Here is a 10,504-nt window from a genome sequence, read left to right as displayed (position 1 = left end):
TGCATCTTCTTGAAAGTACAGAAAACTTCAGTCGGTGAAATTGTTTCACTGGAATCCTGTCACCGCCCAAGAAATTATCAGGGTCAAGAATTAAAAAGGAACAAAGTCTTTACCATAATAATTGCCTATTAGAGGAAGAAACACAATAAATTGGTGGCAGTATTACCATATTATGCTGACAGAAGTAGCCTTGCTACTCCATGAAGCTCAGTTTAAAGTATCTTATTAAGTAATGTAAATGTCCCTATTTATTGGCCATAAGAGCATCCAGCAGTCGCCAGAGCTGAGAAATTACTGTTCTTGACCTTATAAGGTCAAACATTAACATTTTAACTACTACGTTTTTAATGATAAAATCAAAAATGAATTTCCTTTCCAAGAAAGTTCGTGTTTTTTCTTTTCTTTCTACAAGTTCACTCTGTTACGGTGACATTCTCATTTAGGGAATAGCAATTTTTGACTATCAAACATTCACCATTTGACCAAAATGTATTTCCCGGCAGACTTCAAACTACAGGTATAGCTAGTCTAAAAATCGCTTGCGCGCTCCAGAGCAGGTGCCCCAACGGGGTGGTTCTCACACTTTTGTGATTTGTTACTTTGACGGTTATGGACATTGATTTGATTCGTTTGTAGAAATACAGGTTTGGGAGGATTTTCATTCATGCTGAGCATGTCTGACATGAGGGCTGAGCCAGAAACTCGGGGTCATGTGGTTATCGTAACCGTAACACACACTCCGTCAACCCGAAACACACAAGCCCCATAGATAACGCTTGGCTCTCCCCTGTCCGTTAGTGTAGACCCAGCAAACTGCAACCTTGATAATCCGAGAGGTAAAGACGACTATGGATTTCAGTTTGGGTCCTAACACGGGCCACGTGAGACGCGAGCCGCTTCATCTTGTTCGCCACATTTGCTGTTCCTGCAAATGACGAATGTCTCTCCATCACAGATTCGTGCCACTCGCTGTAACGCACCGGCCCGCTCGCACCCCGCCCATTGCCGCCTTTCCAAGTTGGGCTGCCCTGCCGCCGGAGCGCCTCCCTTCGGGCGGCGCCTGCTCACTGGGCCTTCAGAAGAAAGCGCTCCCCAGAAAGAGCCCTGGTTCGGGGCTGGGCCCTGAGGTCTCCTCTGGTAACGCCTCCGGGGGTAAGGAGAAAACCACCCTCGGGCGCCGCACAACCGCCGCCGAGGCGGAAGTGGCCGCCGGGGCCGGCAGGGGGCGCGCTGCGCGGGCGGCGCGGGCCTGCGGCGCGTCTAGGCCGAAGCCGCTCCCAGGGTGCGCTCGGTGCCCACAAAGCGCCAGCTGAGGGGCCGCTGCGGGCCGAGCGCCGCTGAGCCTGCCCGCCACCCAGCTTCACCCGCCGGCCGCCGTGCCTCCGCTGAGTCCCCGCGCCCCAAGCAGCCGCGCGAGCCGGGCGGGGAAGGCAGGGCCGGGCGGGCGCCGCCTGCGGAGAGGCCAGGGGCCGGCCTGCGTGGGACCGCGCGGCGGCGGCGGCGGCGGCGACTCCGGCGACTCCGGGCCGGGCCGGACACAGCGCAGGGCCATGGCCGAGGCGGCCCCGGCTCCGGTAAGGGCGGCCGCGCGCCGAGCGCTGCGGGCCCGGGACGGTGTGGCGCCCAGGGCTCTGCGCCGCGGACCCGAGGGAGGGGAGCAGAACGGGACGCCCGGCCTGTCAGGCGCCGGGCGCTCCCGGGGTCCCGCCGGCGGGGAGGGGCCTGAGGCTCCGGGTGGGACGCCGACGCCGAGCTCGGGGCTGGGAGGGCGCGGCCCCTCCCCCCTCGCGAGGTCCCCGCGCCTCGGGTGCGAGGCCCAGGGCTCCCCCTTCCCATTTGGACGTTTGTGGCGGAGAGCGCCTCTTCCGCTAATGAAAGAGGAATGAGTGCAGAGGGGCTCCTGCCGCTTGGTGTCAGCCCCCTGCAGCCCGCCAGACTTGGGGCGGTTCGCTGGGTTTGGGTTTTGCATCAGCGGTTCTCGGCTCCGGGAGCCGTCCGCACAAAATCACCTTGGGTGCAGTCCACCTGAGCCTCGCACAGCCGCAGATGCGGCGGTGACGGTAACAGCGAGGCGGGAGGAGGGACTGCGTGAGCCCAGGGATCCCCGGGGCCCGGTATCTGACAGTGCCCGCCACGCGGGAGGCCCTCGGTCAGGACTGCTGAATGACGGACTGGTGCGGGTTCCGAGGATGGGATAAGCTTGCATGTGTTTATTCATTCCGCGGGTGTTTACCGCAGGCCCGCAGCGTGCCAAGCGCTCTCCCAGTTGCTATAGCTGCAGAGATGACCAAGAGAGTCCCTGCGCACGAGAGCCACGTAGGACCCATGGGGACGGGTCCAGTAACAGGATTGAAACATGCTTTGGGTTTGTCAGCGAAGAAGCCTTTGGGCACCCCGAGGAGAGCCGTTTTATGGGTCAGGGGCCAGAATGGGCAATTGAGGAGTGCTGGAGAGTGAGAAGGGAAGGAAAAGAGGGAACGGTAGCAGTGGGGTGGGGAGTAGGGCAGAGGGGAATGCTGTCTCTATCCTGAGACCGATTTTCCTTTTTCCGAGTTTGTTTTTTTTTAATGTGGTAGAGATGATCCTGTCTCTAATGCCAATCCTATCTAAGAAATACGACGGAAACTACAAATTTAACTTTAAATTTTCTAGTAGTCACATTCAAAAAGTAACAAATTGATGAAATTAAATTTTTTTTAAAGATTTTATTTATTTATTTATTAGAGAGCGAGCGAGAGAGAAACAGCATGAGAGAGGAGAGGGTCAGAGGGAGAAGCAGGCTCCCCGCCGAGCCGGGAGCCGGATGTGGGACTCGATCCCAGGACCCCGGGATCATGACCTGAACCGAAGGCAGTCGCTCAACCAACTGAGCCACCCAGGCGCCCGATGAAATTAATTTTAATATATTTTATTTAACCCAATGCATACAAAATATTTCAGTGCATAACCAATATTAAGAATTTAATGAAGTTGTACATTTTTTTCCCCATACTGAGTGTGCAAAATCTGGTGTGTATTTTATACTTATGGCACATCCCAATCAAAATAACCACATTTCAAGTGCTCAGTAGCCATATGTGGCTACCATATTGAATAGTGCAGGTCTTTCTTACAGAGAAGCATCAGGAGAGACTGAAATACTGACCATAAAAAAGAGAAAAGAACAATGTCCCTAAAAATGTGGAAGGAGTTGACATTCAGAGCCTAAGTGGAGAGATTAGTTTTAAATAGGATCAAACTTTTTGCTGTGGGAAGGGAGAAAGCATGGGTTAAGCTACTGATGAGTTTGAGGTGGCAAGGGGTGTGGAAAAAAAGGAGAAAGTTGAGAGAGTTTCAGTCTCATTACTCTAATTTTTTTTCTCAAAGTAGGAGGCCATGTTGTTCCCTGAGATTGAGGGGGCCTGCAGTGGACAAGAGTCTTAGTGCTCCACGCATGCTCCTTGCACCAGCACCAGCAACATCAGCATCAAAATGCAGAATTGCAATTTTCCTCCCAGACCTATTGAATCAAAGTCTGCATTTTAACAAGATCTCCAGATGATTCTTATGCACATTACTTTGAGAAGCGCTGTACTAAAAGTTTAAGGAGTGTGCTGGGGGTTTGTAGTGGCCACTTTATGGAATGGGAAGAGAAGCACTGGGGGGAGGGGGGTGGACACCAGGCAGCACTGAGTTCCTGCTTTGCTTAGAAACCATTGGTGTGTGGTGACGCCAGTTTTCCCTGTTGTGTGACTTCCTTTAGTAGGGTTTACCAGCTTGCTTATAGGAAGAGAGGAAGAACAATTAGATTCAAAGCTGGAGCTGGTGAGGCAGAGAGACAGAAAGGGGTTGAAGGTGGTTGAAATGATCAACTGAGGAAGAAAACAAAGCCTGGAACAGGCTAGTAAGCCAGGAGCAAAAGGCATGGTGGGCATGGTGAGGGGTTTAGTAGGATTGAAGAGCAAGTATAGCGGGTGAGCTGGAGAGATGAGAGGTTGTGGCCAGGGAGGGCATTATCAGATTCATGGAGTTGGAAGGCTTTGTAGAGGTCATTCTGGCCCAACCTCCTATTTGGAGAATTTTTTTTTTTTTTAAGATTTTATTTATTTATTTGAGAGAGAGAGAATGAGAGAGAGAGAACACATGAGAGGGGATAGGGTCAGAGGACGAAGCAGACTCCCTGCCGAACAGGGAGCCCGATGCGGGACTCGATCCCGGGACTCCAGGATCATGACCTGAGCCGAAGGCAGTCGCTTAACCAACTGAGCCACCCAGGCGCCCTGGAGAATTTTTTTTAATACACTTTTTGTTTCGCAGCATTTGCAGCGACAAGGCAGCCTGTTATTTTCTTGGAGAGATCTAGTTTCAAAAATTATTTATATAGGCCAGGGTTTGCCTGCCTGAAAATTCTGTGTTGGTTCTAGTTCTGCCCTTTGGAGTAAACGCAGTATAATATTAAACAAGTCTGTTCTGCCTTCTGTTTTATAGCCATCAAATATTTGACAGTAGCCATCATGTTTTCTCCATACTCAACATTCTCAGCTTTAATTAACTATTACTGAATGGTGTGGTGGTGGTTTGTAAGCAGGGTGGTGGACAGGGCCAGAGCATAAGTCATTAAAGGGTTTATCAGAGGGCAGTGAGTTCAGTGAAACCTGGAAAGATCTGATGCACTTTAGGCCTTTTCCAGAAATAGAGGGTACAGCAGCAACCTGAGCCCCTGGACAGTTGGCTCTAGGGCCTAGCATCCCAGGGAATATGCCAGGTTAGTTCTCTATCCAGTTTCACTCATTCACTGTCTTACTTAATTCATCTCTGAGCCACCAAAGCAATTTCTCTTGGCTTTTGATCCTGATGAGCTCCACAAAGATGAAGCTTATGCAGGCAGTATGAAAACTATATTTAGAGTCATCTCAGCTCGTTAACCAGTTAACCAGTCCTGCTTTGATTTTAGTTTGGATTAGGGCTCCTTCCAACACTCAATGTCTTGTCTCTTCTCTCCACTGCATATAGACTTCTGAATGGGACTCTGAATGTCTTACATCCCTGCAGCCCCTTCCTCTTCCCGTGCCCCCAGCAGCAAATGAGGCGCACCTGCAGACCGCAGCCATCTCCTTGTGGACCGTGGTGGCAGCCGTGCAGGCGATAGAGAGAAAGGTGGAGGTCCACAGCCGGCGACTCCTACACCTAGAAGGACGGACGGGGACAGCAGAGAAGAAGCTAGCCAGCTGTGAAAAGACAGTGGCTGATCTTGGGAACCAGCTGGAGGGCAAGTGGGCCGTGCTGGGGACCCTGCTGCAGGAGTACGGGCTGCTGCAGAGGCGACTGGAGAACTTGGAGAACCTGCTGAGGAACAGGAACTTCTGGATCCTGCGGCTGCCCCCGGGCATTAAAGGAGATCTCCCAAAGGTAATGCCCTCCCTTCTGGCTGGAAAGTGGTGCCACTAGTCCTTAGATGAGGAGGAAGGGATAGTGTTGGCCAATCAGGCTAAAGGAAAGATGAAGGTATTTTTTTGTTTATCCATTTGGGAAGCATTTCATGTTCAATTTAGCGATGATTTGAAGTGTCAAACTTAAGAATGGAAAACTCCAGTTCAAAGTTGACTACCTGGCAGATAGATTTTTTTCTCTTATGCTTTTTCCTATCCTTTGCCTCTGAGTCACTTTTTTCTTTTTTTAAAGATTTTATTTATTTATTCATGAGAGACAGAGAGAGAGAGAGAGGCAGAGGGAGAAGCAGGCTCCCAAGGAGCAGGGAGCCCGATGTGGGACTCGATCCCAGGACCCTGGGATCATGACCTGAGCCGAAGGCAGACGCTTAACCATCTGAGCCACCCAGGCGCCCTGAGTCACTTTTTTCTTTGTTAACCTGCTTGCTTCAATCTTGGTGTGGAAACTAAATTAAATATTATTTAAATTAGCCTGTTTGAATCTTTTGGTAGTTCTGGAGAAAAAGAGGAGGACAAGGGAAGAGCTGTAGAGTAAAGGGTTAATAGAAGGGTTTGGGGCGGGATCACACAGGATCCAGTCCCGAGTCCCGCCCCGCATTGCATCGGGCTCCCTGCTCAGCAGGGAGTCTGCTTCTCTCTCTGACCCTCCTCCCTCTGATGCTCTCTGTCTCTCATTCTCTCTCTCGCAAATAAATAAAATCTTAAAAAAAAAAAAAAGAAGGGTTTGGGGCTCTGTAGATCGAGGATTGACATGTTCCTGTCCCTCAGCATCCTTTACAGAAGTGTGCTGTGGTGCTAGGGACCGACTCTGCTGCAGGGAGTAGCCCATGAACCAAAAGAAGATAAACATCCTTCCTAAGCTATGGAATACAGCCTTGAGGCATCTAGTTTCCTTGGGCACATACTGTTTGCTCCATATCTACATCCTGAAGGCACAGCATTGAACAGTTCATACAGGCTTCCCTGGAGCTTAAATTTTAGTGGAGAAAGAGAGATAATAAATATAAACATACAAAATAAATTCATGTTAAGTGCGTAGATAAAAATAAAAGTGCTATTTGGTGATTTATTTTAGATGGGATTTCAGAGAAGCTATCATAAAAGCGCTAATATTCAGGCTGAGACTGAATGACAGGAAGGACCCAGCTGTGAGAAGATCTGAGGAAGAGCTTTCTAGGCGGAGAGAATGCCCAAGTGCAAAGTCCTGAAGACACAAACAAACATGCAGCACTCAGGGCAAGGGGAAAGGCCCATTAGCTGGTGTGCGGTGAAGAGATAGGCATATGCCTGGAGAAGTGGGTAGGGGGCAGGTCATTCAGGGCAGTGTTTTTCAGCCCTGACTTTTTACATTTTGGTGGACATCAGAGCTAGAGATTCTGACTTAGTGGGTCCCAGATGGGGTCTAAACATTAATAATTCTTTTTTTTTTTTTTAAGATTTTATTTATTTATTTCAGAGAGAGCATGCAAGCATGAGGCGGGGGTAGCGGGGGTGAGGGAAAAGCAGACTCCCTGCTGATCAGGGAGCCCGATGCAGGGCTCGATCCCGGAACTCTGGGATCATGAACTGAGCTGAAGGCAGACGCTTAACTGACAGCCACCCAGGCGCCCCAACGTTAATAATTCTTACAGCTCCATAGTGGAGTCTGATATGCAATTGGGGCTGTGAGTCACTGATATAGGGGTCTGGAGACCAAGGTAAGGAATTGGTTTTATCTTGGGTGTAATGGAAAGAAATGGAAGGTTTTAAGCAGAGGAGTTCTATCTGGTTTATATTTTGAACGAATCGCTTTGGCTGCTTTGTGGAGGACTGGTCCAGGTGGTAAGAACAGAAGCAGGGAGAACCAGTAGGCAGCTGTAACAGTGGGAGGGATGAGAGTGGCTTGGGTGAGGGTAGCAGTGGAGGAGACAGACAGTGGACAGATTCAGGACGTTGGGTGGAATTGATGGGTAGGAGTCACTGATGGGAATTAGGGAATGAGGAACAAAGAACAATGATCATTGTAAATTTACTGTATGATAACACACTTAGAACAATTGGTTATTTTCATAAGAACCCTAAGGGCGCCAGGGTGGCTTAGTCGGTTAAGTGGCTGCCTTCAGCTCAGGTCATGATCCCAGGGGCCTAGGATCGAGCCCCACGTTGGGCTGCTTTTCCCTGTCCTCTGCCTGCCACTCCCCCTGCTTGTGTTCTCTCTCTCTCTGCCAAATAAATAAATAAATAAAATCTTTAAAATAAACTTAAAAAAAAAAAAGAACCCTAACTCGCTCAAGATCATATAGTTTGGGAATACAAATAATAGAGTGGTATCATAACCCAGTTGGCTCCAGAGCATATGCTCTTACCCACCTTAGGTTTACTGACGGTTAGGCTTTTGGCTTGAAGAACCAGATGGATGGTGGTGGCATTTACTGAGATAGGGAATGTCTTGAGGAGTGGGAAGGAATGAGGACTTCTCTTTTGGCAGTATTAGGTTTGAGATGCCCGTGACACATTTAGGAGAGATGTTAAGTGGTCTCCGCAAATCAAAGATGAGAAGTATCTGGCAGTCACTGGTGCACAGATCATATTGTAAGTCATGAGACTGGAAGTCATTGCCTCAGGAGAGAAAGTAGAGAAGCAGGAGGAAGAGTCCAAGGATCATGCTCCAGGAGCAGGCAGGGCCAGCAAAGGAGGCTGAAAAGGAGTGGCCAGTGAGGTGGGAACAAGATGGGAAAGTATGTGGGGTCAGAGGACAAGGAGAAAAGGCATTGAAGGAGAGAGTTGTTGTTTGGGTTGCATGTTACTGAGAGGTCTAGAAAGATGAGGACAGAGTATGATTTGGCAACACAGACCTAGCCGGTGACCTTGCCCAGAGTTCTCTTGGCCCCATGCATGTGTGTCGGGGCGGGGGGGTGGGGGATAGAAATCTGAAAGGGGGCAGGTTGAAGAGTGAGTGGGAAGAGAGAACAGTGACCGACATCTCTGTCCAGGATCACAGGGAGGGACATTAGTCCACATCTGACAGAGAACCTTCCCCAGTATGTTTCACTTGTGTGTCTGCAGCCTCTCCCGGAGTTCTGTGGGATAATTTAGACTTAATATTTGCCATAAGATTAGCAGAAAAGGTAAATTAAAGTGTGTATCCATTATCTTACCTGGATAAATGGATAACATTTAAATTCTTGGGGTGCATTTAAACTCCTGGGATGCCTGGGTGGTACACGACTCGGTTTAGGCCCAGGTCATGCACCACCCAGGCACCCCAGGAGTTTAAATGTCCCTCTGCCCCTCCCTCCCCAAATAAATAAATTGTTAAAAAAAAAAAAAGTAGGGCGCCTGGGTGGCTCAGTTGGTTAAGCGACTGCCTTCGGCTCAGGTCATGATCTTGGAGTCCCGGGATCGAGTCCCGCATCGGGCTCCCTGCTCGGCAGGGAGTCTGCTTCTCCCTCTGACCCTCCCCCCTCTCATGTGCTCTCTCTCATTCTCTCTGTCTCAAATAAATAAATAAAATCTTAAAAAAAAAAAAAAAAGTAAATTCTCCATCTTAAACTCCAAAATCATATATAAAATGTGATTTTTCTTAAAGATTTCTTCTTGAAATTAGAATATACTGAAGATTTACTAGCTTTAAATATGGGAAGTAAATTTGTGACTTTGTTGAAAATGCTCTTATTCTGTCCTTACTTTTGAGGGCCAAGTTCAGAATAATTTTCCCACAGTTTTCTTATTAGTTTCAATTTTTAAAATTGTGGTAAAATTGGGGCACCTGGGGGGCTCAGTTGGTTAAGCATCTGCCTTCGGCTCAGGTCATGATCCCAGGGTCCTGGGATCCAGTCCCACATCGGGCTCCCTGCTTAGTGGGGAGTCTGCTTCTCCCTCTCCCTCTGCCCCTCCCCCTCACTCATGCATGCTCTCTCTCTCTCTCTCAAATAAATAAAATCTTTTTTAAAAACCCTTTTAAACAGGGCGCCTGGGTGGCTCAGTCGGTTAAGCGACCGCCTTCGGCTCAGGTCATGATCCTGGAGTCCCGGGATCGAGTCCCTCATCGGGCTCCCTGCTCGGCGGGGAGTCTGCTTCTCCCTCTGACCCTCCTCCCTCTCATGCTCTCTGTCTCTCATTCTCTCTCTCTCAAATAAATAAAATCTTTAAAAAAACAAAAACAAAAACAAACCCTTTTAAACAGATTCACATGGTGGCAGAGAAAACAGGCCAGCTTCCTGAAGTTAACCTATTAATCAGTCAAATCCTTCACTTATGAATATATAACCTAGCATTACTCAGTATTAAAAAAAAATTACAGCACCAGGATGAACAAACACTACAAACTAGAAGAAACTACTACGAACTACAATCCTGGAAGAAAAAAACGCCAACAGTGAACTAACAGACAAGCCCCTAATACGTATTCCCAGAGAAATTCAGATGTTGCGTCCGTTTGAAAAAGTTCAGCCTGCTTCAAAAAAGGAGCTAGAAATAAATGTTCTTGAAAATTAAATTGTTAAAAAAAAAATGAGAAAGGCTGGAAAGAAAGGTTGGGGAACTCTAAAAAGGTGAAGAACAAGAAGGGCAAGTTAGAGACAAAGATGATCCATCTTCCCAGCAAGAAAAGGAGAAATGGGGATGAAATATTATAAAAATAGAATTATGGAAGAAAAGGTCCCAGAGCTGGACAGACACCCGTTTTCTGACTGAAAGCTCATACCAAGGTTCTGACACAAATATTAAAAGACCTACCTCAGACACAACCTCAACACCTTTTAGAAAAACAAGTATAAATGGAAGATGAAAGCTTCCAGAAAGAAGAAAACAGACTTCTTACAAATGGATTTGGTGTTTCTTTGGAATACCGAAATATTAATTTGGAATTGAGTAGGCCCTAAGGTTTTCATCAATGGCATTTGATGTTACGAGACAAAGCACGAATGCCCTTAAAGTTCTGAGAGAAACGGAATATTATTCAGCCTTAAAAAGGAAATGCTGACACACTCTAACATGGGTGAGCCTGGAAGGTGTTACGCTGAGTGTAATAAGCCAGTCACGAGAGGACAAAGATTTCACTTATATGAGGTCCCCAGAATAGTCAAATTTACAGA

At 48.2% G+C, this 10,504-nt stretch overlaps 1 protein-coding gene across 1 annotated transcript in view; it reads left to right on the top strand.

The window, feature by feature from the left end:
* Window positions 1–1,205: 1,205 nt before the first annotated feature.
* Window positions 1,206–10,504, top strand: part of ZNF398 (zinc finger protein 398) — a 29,370-nt gene continuing 20,071 nt past the window's right edge. Inside the window, exons 1-2 of the mRNA XM_045864100.2 lie at window positions 1,206–1,574; window positions 4,993–5,388. Of these exons, the coding sequence (XP_045720056.1) occupies window positions 1,551–1,574; window positions 4,993–5,388 (420 nt within the window). The 5' untranslated portion in view covers window positions 1,206–1,550. The remainder of the gene's footprint in view (window positions 1,575–4,992; window positions 5,389–10,504) is intronic.

The sequence above is a fragment of the Mirounga angustirostris genome, unplaced genomic scaffold (genome assembly GCF_029215605.1).
Source record: "Mirounga angustirostris isolate CCGP_5_RB_7025 unplaced genomic scaffold, mMirAng1.0.hap1 SCAF_12, whole genome shotgun sequence".
Classification (NCBI taxonomy): domain Eukaryota; kingdom Metazoa; phylum Chordata; class Mammalia; order Carnivora; family Phocidae; genus Mirounga; species Mirounga angustirostris.
The sequence above is the reverse complement of the archived record's forward strand: the minus strand, read 5'-3'. Positions and strand labels throughout refer to the sequence as shown.